This window comes from Sus scrofa, chromosome 13, assembly GCF_000003025.6.
Source record: "Sus scrofa isolate TJ Tabasco breed Duroc chromosome 13, Sscrofa11.1, whole genome shotgun sequence".
Taxonomy (NCBI): Eukaryota; Metazoa; Chordata; class Mammalia; order Artiodactyla; family Suidae; genus Sus; species Sus scrofa.
The window spans coordinates 148519425-148533834 of NC_010455.5; the positions used below are offsets into that span (position 1 = coordinate 148519425).

Sequence of the window (14410 nt, forward strand, 5' to 3'; positions counted from 1 at the left end):
ACCAAAAACCCTATACTTCCTTCTTAAGAGGACTTTGGAAAGAAAGAACATTTTTAGAAGCATCAGCCTTCAAAAGGTGAACTCTTTCTCTAGAAGGATAAGAATGAATATGAAGTCTATATATCTTACCAATCAGCTCTGTACTTTTGACCCAAAATTCTAATTCCTTTAATTATGAGAAATATAAAAATAGCCTATAATCCTTTAAAGTTATTTATTCAAATAAGCCAGAAAAATCTAATTATCATATTAAACTCACAAAAAATGACATGCTAAGCACTTCCCATACTCCTGTACCTATGTCACATGATTCATATACACTATCTCTACCTTCACAAAAACTCTGTAAGGTACTATTATCAATAAGGAAACAATGGTTTAGTAAGGTTGAATGACTTATTCACAAAAGACATCTCAAAATACAGACACCAGATGAGATCTCAAAATTATATGATTTTAGAAAACATTCTATCACATCTATCACACAGCCAATGCCTGCTTCCCCACTTTGAAGAAAATGTAGGTCTTCTTTACTTTTAAAACTGTAGGAGTTCCCGTCGTGGCGCAGTGGTTAACGAATCCGACTAGGAACCATGAGGTTGCGGGTTCGGTCCCTGCCCTTGCTCAGTGGGTTAAGGATCCGGCGTTGCCGTGAGCTGTGGTGGAGGTTGCAGACGTGGCTCGGATCCCGCGTTGCTGTGGCTCTGGCGTAGGCCGGTGGCTACAGCTCCGATTAGACCCCTAGCCTGGGAACCTCCATATGCCGCGGGAGCGGCCCAAGAAATAGCAACAACAACAACAACAACACAAAGACAAAAAAGACAAAAAAAAACAAAAAAACAAAACTGTAGAATGTAGAAACGTCAGGTCTTCTCTACTTTTAAAACTGTATCTTTGCTTAAAGACAATAGATTGACCAAATATACTGGCTTTTTTGCTTCCACTAAATACCACTTAAAACAAGAGTAAAGGAATTAAAGAGCTATTAAAAACCAACAAGTAGAAAGAGAACAGGAGATAGAATTCATCAGACAAGATATATCAACAAATAAACTTTTATAAGAAAGAAAACAGATAAAGAAAACAATATATGCTTTAGGCCAGTGTTTCTCAATCAGGAGTAATTCTGTCTCCAGGGGACATATGTGGCATGTCTTGAGACAGTTTTTGTTGTCACAACTTGGGGTGAGGGGAGTGTGTGCTACTGGCTCTAGAGAATGAGGTCAGGGATGCCATTAAATATACAATTCACAGGACTGCCTCTAACAACAAAGATTTTTTCCAGCCTCAAATGTCAAGAGTGCCAAAGCTGAAAAGCTCTGCTTTTGGCTGAAGAACTGTTTGTAGAAGGCATATAGATGAGAAAGCAGCCAATTTGCTCCAAAGAACCCAAGAAAGATTTGGAGTTTGACTCGCTGTACTGCAGAAGGCCAGAGTGAGGCAAAGGGCTAAATATAAGAAGGTTAGTTTAAAATTGAAAAAAATAAAACAGAAGACTTCTCCCAAATCTGTACATATATCAGGTGTTGATGTGCAGGCAAAAGAATGAAATTATTTTAATAAATAATTATTTTAACAAGGGAATACAAAAAAAAAAAAAAGAATTCCACTCTTCAATAAGTGATATCTGAAGCTTCCCAGAGAAATAACCTCCTTTCTACCCAAAGTGGAATTTATCAATAAGTACTCCCCACAACAGTTTCCACTCAGCATTTTGTTTTTTTATTTACTGTTTTGTCTTTTTGAGGGCCACACCCACGGCATACAGAGGTTCCCAGGCCAGGGGTCTCATCTGAGCTGTTGCTGCCGGCCTACACCACAGCCACAGCAACACCAGATCCAAGCTGTGTCTGCGACCTACACCACAGCTCATGGCAATGCCGGATCCTTAACCCACTGAGTGAGGCCAGGGATCAAACCCGCAACTTCATGGTTCCTGGTCTGATTTGTTTCCACTGAGCCACGAACGGAACTCCTCAGCATTTTATTTTAATGCATTACTGTGGAAAGATTGGACAACTGAGAAAATTCAGGAATATCTACAAAATGAAGGATCAAACAAAAAAACAAAAGACCTTGGAGGGAAAAAGAAACAATATGTAAGAAGTGAAAAAAACTCCGCAGAGGTAATAACTCTGGTATCCCTAGAAAGAAACAAGAAGATACTACATCCATAAAAAAAGAAAAAGATGCTATGAAAATGAACAAAGAATAAGAGAATGCTCTTAGAACTGAAAATATGCTTAAAGAAATATTTCAATCAGTGGAGGGGAGGGATAAAGGAAATCTTGGGAGAATAATAAAAACTGTTTGAATATTAAGAAAGAAAGAAAGCTTAGTATACAATAAATAGGAATTCCAGTACAAGCAAACAAGAAAATATAAAAACCATGGAAATGACAAAAGGAAAGGGGAGGGGACGGGGAGAGGAGGGGAGAGTCCACTGTTGGCAGATAACAATTCTCTAGATTGAAGAGGGGGGCCAAAATACTGAGAAATATAAATGAAAACCTCAGGATAACATTTTTGAAATTTCACAAATAAAGAGAATTAAGGATATTTAGAGAGACTACACAAGTAAAAAAGAAACAATTATTAGCCTCAGGAAAAACAAACAGCTTTAGAACAAAACAAAACATATTTTCAGTATACTACTTAGCTCTTGTAAATAATATTTACCTGTCATAGGGAAGAGGCAAAGATTACAAAGATTAACTAAAAGTAGCTTAAATTTCAATGGGACTATGAAGGGCAGGAATATGTATATGGGCATGTTTATGTGTGAACAGGTATACATAAAATCAAATTTTCATCTTTCATAATATGAAGTCAATAGACAGTGTTAAAAATTAGTAAATGAAGAAGTTGCAGTTTAAGACCTACGATGATAAACAAAAGGAACTGTTAAAGCTGTTAAAATAAAGTAGCCTCTGAGGAAAAGAACTGTGGGGGCAGGAAGGTAGGGAGATGGGGGACAGAAAAACACTTAGAAACTCTTTAATTTAATTTCCAGCTATTACCATAACCATGTATGACATTAATAAAAACAACTTTAAATATGCCTTTAAGAATACTTCTACTTTTAAATAATTTCTCTTGGGAAATATCTAACATTTTTACCTGCTCCAAACAGACTTGAAGGGTGGTGGATTTGCATCAGCATTACACTTGAGATTAACACCTTTTCTTCCTACAAACCAGTTTCCATCATAGCCTGTTACTGAAACCTCAGGAGCATCTATAAAATAAGTGCAATGATAGGACATATTGTTTTGTTAACGATAAATGTGATATACAATGATAAAGCATTAACATAATACACATAATACCCAACAAAAATCATTTTCCTCCTCTCATTATACATAAACAATAAGGAATAAGTACTCAATAAATACTGGCTGATTAGAAGAATGAGTAAATGAATGGATAATGAGCACCAAACACTAGGCAACTATAAGCATGTACAATTTTAGTTATTATGGACAATGGTAATTTGAAAGGAAATATCCCCTAAGAGCTATCAAGTCAATTATAAAAATTAGATTCTTTATATTTAATTAATGTCCTTTGGGCATGTATTGATGTGACAAACTTTCTAAGAATATAATTACAACTAAAGTAAATTATCTGAGGCCTGAGCTGCTCTAAAACATGAATTTTTATTCATTCCATGTACCCCAAGGTCTTTTAGCATATGTAAAATATGGTTACTTAAATGAGCAATTATCTGCATCTAAGATCAATATAAATTTATACCTTTAAACTATAAAATACAATACTAGCCACTCATTCAATCATCACTGTTAACCTCTTAATAAGTGACACTGTTTTAGATGTTTGGTATACATATAAACTATTCAAATTTATATTCTTTTTTTTTTTTTTTTTGGTCTTTTTAGGGCCACACCTGCAGCATAAGGAGGTTCCCAGGCTATGGGTCGAATCGGAGCTACAGCTGCCAGCCTATGCCACAGCCACAGCAATGCCAGATCTGAGCCGCAGCTGCGACCTACACCAGCTCAAGCGATGCCAGATCCTTAACCAACTGAGTGAGGCCAGGGATCGAACCCTCAACCTCATGATTCCTAGTCAGATTCGTTTCTGCATGCCAGGACAAGAACTCCTTATATTCTAATAGTAACAAGAAAGATGACATTTTAAAAAGCTAACTAAAATCTGTTGAGGGACAAGAAGGAAAAGAATAGGAATAGAATGTGAAGAGAGATGATAAAGAAATGCTGTTTATGCATGGTACAGTGACCCTCCATCACTCTGTGAGCTACACAGTAAACTAGATAAATACAGTAAATGGCAAGATAGGAAGTTGGAGAGAGACCAGATCAGTCTTTAACTCTCTAGGGAGGCCTGACTGTCAAGTAAGGTTTACAACAAAGTGATATAAAAATTAAACTCTTTATGCTAAGGTCCAATTACCTTAGTAATTTTAAAAAGAAACTGCCTGTGTCTTATAAACAACAAAAATTAACAAATATTTTCCTATCTTAAAATTGGTACTAAACAAATGTTGCTGAAAAAACAGTTCAAATAGATCTGTGAGTTTTATTTCTTTTAAAAGAAGAGAAGGGGTTATATATTAAAGTATTCCCCAAAACCACCTCCAAAGTTTGAGACATAAATTTTGAATATAGGATTTTATGTCCTTTGGAGTTCTCCTTGTGGCTCAGCTGGTTAAGAACCCGACACAGTGTCAGTGAGGATTGGGGTTTGATCCCTGGCCTCACTCAGTGGGTTAAGGATCCAGTGTTTTTGCAAGTTGCAGCGTAAGTCACAGGTGTGGCTTAGATCCCCACATTGCTTTGGCTGTGGTGTAGGCCCACAGTTGCAGCTCTGATTCAAGCCCTCCCCGGCCCTCCGTGGTCCGGGAACTTCCACATGCTGCAGGTATAGCCATAAAAAGGAAAAAAAAAGATTTTTATCTCTTAAACTTTGTTTATATGTTCTATTGGTCCCAATTAAAAATAGGAAAAAAAATACTCTAAGAATATTTTAGAAGCAAGCTAATAAATCTAAGCCATAATTATAAAGTCTGATGTCAGAAGAAATATTTTTATATATTTAGAACTGCATTCAGACAAACAAAAAATAGTATATGCAATTGAAGAAAATTTCAGTCATTATTAATAATGGCAAAGGGAAGAAAAAATACTTATGAGAAAATATTAATGATACTTCATAATTGGTTATCTAAATTTTATAAGAAAAAGGAAGATGTTCAGAGTATGTATAACATTGTAAAAGAATAAAGAAAAATTTTAACTGGATTCTCCAAGTAAGTGAAGAGAAAATAAGTTACAGTCAGCCCTCTGTATCCATGGGTTCAGTATCTGTGGATTCAACCAACTGTGGTTGAAAAACATACAGAGAAACAAACTCTAAAAATTTCAAAAAAGCAAAACTTGATTTGTGGCATTCCAGCAACTAGTTCCATAGTATTTACATTGAATTTACAACTATTTACATAAAATTTACATTGTATTAGGTATTATAAGTAATCTAGAGATCATTTAAAGTATACAGAGGATTGCACAGATTTATATGCAAATACTATGCCATTTTATATAAGGGATATGAGCATCCTGGGATTTTGGTATCTGCAGGAGTCCTAGAACTAATCCCCCATGAATAAGACGGACTACTATGGCTATATTTGCACTCAAGAACACAACGGCAATAATAGTTAAGATAGCTTCTCAAGTTTAACCCTATAAACATTGAAAAAGATTCTTAGAATTGGTTTTTGAAACCATTAAACCAAATGTAATGAATATGTTTAATTTAAAATTCCATGTATGTCATACCAAAAAATAATAAAAATGAAAAATAGAACATTTTCAAAAACCTATCTACCTTTATGATCTGTGCATAGATGGAAATGAAAGCAGAACCTAAACACTTCTCCTAATTTTATCTTTAATCTACTTAATTTTCATTATATTTACTATAAGCTATCTGCACCATCATTTTTTTCTCTTGCTCAAAATTTCAAAATGCTTACCCAAAGAATGTATTAAAACTGAGAAGCTTTATAGAAAAGGGAGTGTATACACACACATATATATCCACACACAAACATACACACAAGAATGTATCCCTTAACAAAAAAATAAAAGCACAAAATGGGGCAGCTTTGAGCTTTATCTATGATTATTATTTCAATGATAACTTTATTGTTTTATCTTTGTAAGGATAGCATGATAAATAAAATCAGATTCGAAATAATATTGAAAAAATACAGAACTTCAACCTAATTAAAATGCATCTAGGAACTAAAAGGTTCTTCTTGCTTAAAACATCATGGGTAGCATCAACAAAAATGAATAATAGCAAATCAACTGGATTGGAGAAACAGCTGTTTTTCTCCAAGTAGTACACATTGTGAGGTATAAATTTTCACAATTCACCTAAGTCCAGCCTATTTTTAGCGTCTAAAAAGGATAAGTTTAAATAAATTTAAGTTGGACAGCAAGTTTAAAGTCATTGCCCATTTTCACAAACCTATAAAAAATGTCCTGATTAAATGAAATTTTCATGAAAATATTTTAATTAAGAAAAAGTGTCAACAAGGAAAATCTACTAAGAATATGTGAATACTAAATATTCAATCTAAAAAGTCTGATATAGAATTATATCAAAGGAAGAAAATTAAAATAAAATATATGACAAACTTAAAAAGCAAATGTTATCATTTACTTACATTGTATATCTAATATAAAAGAATATCGGATGTCCTTTTCCAAGGCTGGATGTTTTACAACACAAGTAATTCGCCTTCCTCTAGCAAATCTGGTAGGAAAAAGCTTGTACTGGCTGACAATTGTTGCTGTTTCATTTGGAAAAGAAGTTGTAGTGGATTCCATTTCACCAAGATCACCTTCCCAATCAATGTGTGCAACTGGTTTTCCAGTGGCTGCGATACAAATGGCTGCTACTGTTTCATTTCCTCCATCAATTAAAGAATCTGGCCCTTTTATCAGGCTCACAGTGGGTTCAACTGTTTAAATTAAAAAAAAAAAAAAACTAGTTATATTTCAATAAAGAGTATATTTACATACTTCCAAGCCACATCTAGCCATGTTTCATAATCTGAGGGACAACTACATATAAAATATACACAGTACACAGGTAATGCCAACACAAAATGGATTCTTGGAACAAAAGAAAATCATGAGTCAGGACAAATAAGCCAAGACTTTGTACTGGCTTCTTATCACACCATTACAAAGATGCCTCTCCCTGGTAGAATTATAATTTTCTCCCCCAAATTAGTATATTAAAAAAAACTCCTGAGAATTTGATCATAAATTCCATTTGAGATTAAAGGTTGTATTACTATTACAGGGAAAAGAAAATGTGATTTTAATAATATAATGCTTCATTTTGCAGCAAAAAAGTTTACGACACATTTAAAACAGATACTGTTAAAATGTAATGTCACCAGTAGTTGTGTTTATTGAAATGTACACACTACCTACCTTCATCTGGTATAAGAAAGCTCCTCAGCAGGGGAAGTAACCTAAATGTTAAACCTTTTCAATCTACCCTCCATATATCCTAGCTATCTCTTCACGTTTTTCAGCAAAATTTATATGCTTCTTTCTGTACGAATTCCTCAGTACAAACTTCATGAGTTCTTTGGCTCAAGCCTATAGTTTATTGTGTGCATTAAGTTTTTATCTAAAAGATTTTTCATTTCCAAAATTTCCAACTGATTCTTTCAACGGCATCTGTTCTTGATTGGTATTTACATGTCTACATGTTTTTGATTCATAATTTACTTTAAGGGATATTAATATTTTCCTTTTGTATTTCCTTCCTTTTATTAGATGTACTGTTATAAAAATTACAAAGGGAAAAGTGCATATAACACATGAAATCGACATAACTTCCTAAAAAAAAGTTAGCACCTCCCAGGTCCCTCATATGCTTCTTCTTGGTATTAATACCCTGAATATCCACTATGAAGCCATTCTTCTAACTTTGGAGATAAAATTTTACTTACTTTTCATGACATTTTTACAGCCAACAAATGCAAACTTAAACCACAGCTTCATCTTTTGTGTTTTAACTTTATATGACTGGAATCAGATTATCTATATTTTTTTAATACTTTTTCTTTGACTCAACTTAGTGTTCTTGAGATTCATTTATGGGGGATATGTGACCTTAGATTATTACTTTGCAATTCATTTTTTAACTTTTTACTTTTAGATCATTTAGATTTGCATGCAATTGTATAAATTTTTCATTTTAACATTGCAGGGTTCAGTTACTGTTGGACATTGGTGCTGTATCCTGTTCAGTACAATTTTATAAAAAACATTTTCATTCATGTTTCTTGGTTTATTTGTATGAAAGTTTTTCTAGTTTATTTTATCTCTTGTAGGAACTGCCACTTACTATATTCATTTCCAACTTTACCAGATAATGCCAAAAAGCTTTCCAAAGTACCAAATTACTCCCAGTCTTACCACTCTGAGACTTCTCAATGTTTGTGAATCTTGCAGGTATGAAATAGCATATCACTGAGACCTTATTTTTAATTTATAAGACCATGAATGCGAATAAGGATCTTTTCATGTTTATAAGCCATTTGGAGTTTCTTCTTCTGCAAAATAACCATTAAAGCCAATTGTTTCTTTTTCTTACTGATTCAGGAGAAGAGTCCTTTTCTGATTATATGTGCAAATATCTTCCACCAGTTTAGGGCCTGTCTCTTTACCCTAGGTATTGTGTGTTTTGATTAGCAGAAGTTTTTTATTCAAATGTACAAAATGTATCCTTTAACTACTTTTATGTTCAAGTACACTTCATTTTATTGCACTTCATTTTTACTGTGCTTCACAGATACTGTGTTTTTCACAAATAAAAGGTTTGTGACAACCCTGCAATGAACAAGTCTATCAGCACCATTTTCTCACTTCCTACTTCCGTGTCACATTTTAGTAATTCTCACAATATTTCAATCTTTTCCTCACTACCATCATATCTATTATGATGATCTCTGATGTTACTATTGCAAAAAGATTACAACTGGCTGAAGACTCAGAAGATGGTTATCAATTTTTAACGACAAAACTTTTAAAAATTAAGCTATATACTTTTTTGAGATGTAATGGTATTGCACTTATAGAATAGACTACAATGTAAACATAATTTTTGTAATACTGAGAAACCAAACAACTGAAGTGACTGTTTTACTATTCACTTTATTGCAATATTAATTTATTGCAGTGGTCTAGAACTGAGCCCACAATACTTCCAGAATGTGCTGTATTTCAAAGCCAAATTACTACATCATTTTTTTTTTTCTTTTTATGGGTGCACCGGCAGCATATGGAAGTTCCCAGGCTAGGAGGTGAACTGGAGCTGTAACTGCTGCCTACACCACAGCCAAAGCAACACCAGATCCAAGCCACATCTGCAACCTATGCCACGGCTTGTGGCAATGCCAGATCCTTAACCCTCTGAGTGAGGCCAGGGATCAAACCCCACATCCTTATCGACACTATGTCAGGTTCTAAACCTGTTAAGCCACAACAGGAACTCCACTATGTGATTTTTTTTTTAATATATATATAGTTTCTTGTTCTCTGAATATATTTTTTTAATATATTGACTTATCCGTTCAAATGGTAAGCACTGTTGTTCACTAGTCTGTGTTTGATAATTCCAACAGCTTACGCAGGTCTGTTTCCATTGTCTTGTTTGCTCTGGCTGATGCTTATGGAGTTGCCTTTACTTGCATGCCTGGTTATTCAAGTAAACGATATGTCTCAGTTTGAATAACAGAGGTAGAAATAATTTGAAGTTTGGAATAAAGGTACCTTTTATACTTGTCCTTGAATAATTAAGGCAGAAATAATTTGAGGCTTAGAATAAAGGTAACTTTCTTCCAGAAATAATCTGTTTTTTCTTCTGCTAAGCTAGCCCTGAAAACAATGTCCAGTTCAGGATCTCCTTAATTTGAGACTATTCAGGGGATATAAACCTGGCCTAGAAGTTGACAAGAAGGCTCATTTACTGCTGGTGTACTACTATTCTGAAAATCTAAGCCTTTGGTACCAAGAGGATATGAGAAGGGTTATTAAACATCCCAAGCAGAATTACATTCACATATTTATCTCTCTTACTTCTCAAGGCTCTCAAAACCTTAGCTCAGCATCTTAGGTGTCTCTTCCGAACTGTCAAACGTCCCCAAGCGTAAAGACTTATTTCTATGTTTCTACCTCCTTCTAGATTTTAGTCCAGTTATATGCTCCACAATGCTGTTATTTCTTTGAAGTTTTCAATGGTGTGTGTTGTTTTTTTTATATATATATTTCACCCCAATATTCCCATCCATGGGAGAATTGGTTTGAATAATTTGTGCCATCAATAGAAGCTTTTATCTTCAAGGAACATAAAAAAAATATTTTAAAGTCAATTTTAAATTCTATTTCTTCTGAAGAGAATCAGTCTCCTGGTTATAGACTTCATCACCTTTCTAAAATTACTTTTCTCATATTCCCCCAAATTTTAGTTAACTTCTCTGTACTCTTCCCTGTTTAGAGGTTTTGCTGTTGCTTCCTCTTAAGATGCCACCCAATGTCCTGTATACGCTGATTTGGGGGAACACAAAGTTTTCCCAGGCCCGTATTAACACCAAGATTGTTAAGCCTACTTTCTGTGGTCCTTTCCCCTACTTTAAAAGTTTCTTCTCTCATGTACACAGATTAGTACTAAATTAGTACTAATTTAGAAGTCCCTTCTATAGGTATCTAATGCACACACACTATTTACTTTCTGATGCTCTCTTCTTTCCACTATTCTGCTCCACAAATCCTAGTCTCCTGACCATCTGTCTCCTAAACTCAGTGAGACCAGCATTCTCTGCTTGAATTCCCTGTCACTGAGCTGTAGCCTGGAAACTGCCTAAGGAGGAAGCTGCAGCAATTGTAGAACTTATTTTCCTTATTTCAAGGATCATAATCCTAACCTCCTTATTGTCTAATGACTAGAAACTGTTTAGTTCCCTAGTTTTCCTGTTGCTACAGAGAGAGTGAATCAATTCCCTGTTACTTCATCACATCCAGCAGAAGTCTTTTTTTCTAATTACAAAAGTAATATTACTAAAAATTGGGAAAACAAAGAAAAATTACCCACAACTGCAATATCCTAATAGAGTCATTATCACATTATTCCCTTTCCTTCTCTTTATTTCTATTTCAAGTTTCCAGAGATGTAATCATGGCATACCTATAATTTTGCGGCTTATTTTTTTTCAAGGAGCAATACTTCTTTTAACCATAATTTTACCAACTATATAACACCCCATATATCAAAAGGAAGTAACCGACTGCGCGACAATTCTTCTGCTATGGGGCATTTGTTGTTCAATTTTCCCAAATCTTTTTGCTATATTACATTCCTTTAATTCAGTTTCTATTACTGCCATTCCACTGAAACTCTAATGTCACTGCCTAATCTATACACTCAATACTTTTCTTTGCCTGTTCTTGTTGACTGACTTTGTAGAATTCAATACTTAGTGTAGTTCTTCCCAATCTGTTCCGAAAGTATTAAGATCTAATGCCTTCAGATATCTGCTCTAAGTAAAGAATTAACCTCTAGGCTATGCATTTAGAATGACAGTAGCTATGTGCCAATCTTAGGAAAACTGAAAAAATGGCCACTGAAATCATTTTCTGTAAGGCTTGATTCTCACTGTGGAAGAAAGTTGCTAGAGTAATCTTTATCTGCTCTTGATATGAATAATATTATTTTGCCAGTTTGTCTGAAAGCTATCTTTTTTAATTCATTTCTATATCTTCCAATCTCTGTTCTAATAAACAATCAGTCTTAGGCCCTCAGTTACTTTTTGCATGTCCCTTAAAAACTTTTATCTGATAAACACTACTACCCAGAAGATTTCTAATTTTATTCACTTTTGATACAAAGCTTGATTCTATAGAATCTACCTGATACTTTTTGTCTATATATACTCCAAATCAGTAAGTCAAAAGCTGAATTCATAATCTCATCCTGCCAATCCTCAACATTTGTTCTTCATTCAGATATGCCCATTTAAATTAATAGTAATATACTCAATTACTAAGGTTCAAAACCTGCTATTGTTTGAACCTCCTTAGTTTCTTATATCTAGTCAGTTACAAAGTTCTGCTAGTTTTTCCTTTGTAATAGCTCTCTTTCTTCATTCAAACGGCAGAAATTAAAAATTGAATTTCAAGTTTTCACAGCATCATGACTGAGACATCATGATTTCTTTTTTTTTTTTTTTTTTTTTTTTATTTTCCCACTGTACAGCAAGGGGGTCAGGTTATCCTTACATGTATACATTGCAATTACAGATTTTCCCCCACTCTTTCTTCTGTTGCAACATGAGTTTCTAGACAAAAATGATAGCTGCTTTCTTTTTTTTTTTTTTTTTTTTTTTTTTTTTGTCTTTTTGCTATTTCTTGGGCCGCACCCGTGGCATATGGAGGTTCCCAGGCTAGGGGTTGAATCGGAGCTGTAGCCACCGGCCTACGCCAGAGCCACAGCAACGCGGGATCCGAGCCGCGTCTGCAACCTACACCACAGCTCACGGCAACGCTGGATCGTTAACCCACTGAGCAAGGGCAGGGACCGAACCCGCAACCTCATGGTTCCTAGTTGGATTCGTTAACCACTGCGCCACGACGGGAACTCCGACACATCATGATTTCTAAACCTCTTCATTTCAATCTATCAAAAACACCACAATGATCTTCTAAATCAGAACTTTTATCACATTACTCCCTAAATCAAGTCTACGAATTAAGCATCCCTCTAAGCAAGGTGAGAAGAAGGGTGAAGCAGTTTCTCAAACTCTACTGTGCATATAAATTACTATGGGGATTATAGTAGATTATCATTCAATGAGTCTCGGAGGGGTCTATAATTCTGTATTTCTAACAAGCTCCAAATGTTGCCATTGCCATTGTTGTTAGTTCATAAACCACATTTTAACAGCAAGAATCTGAGAATAAAGGGAAATGAGAAAAAGTATACTACTATATAGTAAGTGTGCATTTCAAGTTATATAAAGCTCAAATTCCCCATCTTAATATTCAAGTTACTTTGAAGTGGTCCCACTCTATGTTTCTAGCCTTTAATTCTTGGACTTTACACAAATCTTTTGAACTATCAACAAATTTACTCAGTGGTCCCCCAGAGGATACCTGGCAATGTTGGGAGACGTTCTAATTTGTCTTGAAGAATTGCTACTATGATCTAATGGGTAGAGCTCATGGACACTGCTAGTCTACAGTGGACAAGACAGCTCACCAAAACAAAGAAATCCAGCCCAAAATTTCAACAATGCCAGTACTGAAGAAACTCTGCACTAATATGTATAGTTTTCTGTCTCCCTGTGTTGTCTCACTTACTCTCCTCTTTTCCTTTTTCCTTTTTGCCCACATTCAAGTACTGAATTAACTATTTTTCCTACAAAACATTTCTAAATTACCGAGTTTACTAATCCATTCCTATATCCTACTTGCATAACATTTAGTGTATGAGTGCTATATACCAGTAACTCTTACAGGCTTTAGGGATATAAAGTTATATTTTAAACTGCACAGTTATAGTCCACCACATGTTTATAGCAGAGAAGACATATAAAAAGATGTGGTTTGATGAATAGCAGTTAAATAGAAGAATGTAGAAGAGAGAGATGGGAAAAAAAAAAAAAAGGCAGCAGTCCAGGCATAAAGAAAAACCACATGTAAAAACACAGGAGTTAATGGACTGCAAATAGTTAATTATGATAATAAAGTTTGGATTGTTGGGAGAAGTGGAGCAGGGAATGGAATAGATGAAGTTAGAGAACTACACACAGGTAAAATCATGACTAGTCTTAAACTACATAAACAGTCTTGAGTTTTAAACCACTGAGTAATAATATTAATTTGGGGAGGATTACTAAAATTCAAAGCAAAAAAAAATTATTCTTATGCGTTCTCTTCTACACATGCAAACTATTATTTTCTCAACAATGAATTTTTTGTGACTTTTTTTACCCTGGTGGCTTACACTTGATTTTTCAGATATTTGTGCCTTGACTTCCAATCAAAACAATTCTTAAAAGTATCAATTTTGTAAACCTAAGTTATATTTCCCCACAGTTCTTAGAGCAGTGTCTTAAACACATGAAGTCCTCCAATATTTAATTTTATTTCTATTTTTAAAAGAGTATTTCTCAACATGGAAAAAATATATAACACATCTAGACAAAACTGCTTTCCTACACTTCAGAGACCCTGAAGTTATGCCATTAAATATTAGAGGCTGTGTAACTGTTTGGTTCTCTGAAAGCAGATACCAAGATCAAGTGAGGAGTGCAAAAGGTTTATCAGGAAACAGCATCCAG

General features: G+C 34.5%; 1 protein-coding gene across 2 annotated transcripts in view; it reads right to left on the minus strand.

Moving 5' to 3' along the window:
• Positions 1-14410, minus strand: part of NECTIN3 (nectin cell adhesion molecule 3) — a 130340-nt gene that overhangs the window by 70844 nt on the left and 45086 nt on the right. For both annotated transcript variants that reach the window (XM_021070395.1, XM_021070394.1), the window contains exons 3-4: positions 6716-7012; positions 3121-3238 (exon numbers count right to left, since the gene is read on the minus strand). In XM_021070395.1, the coding sequence (XP_020926054.1) occupies positions 3121-3238; positions 6716-7012 (415 nt within the window). The remainder of the gene's footprint in view (positions 1-3120; positions 3239-6715; positions 7013-14410) is intronic.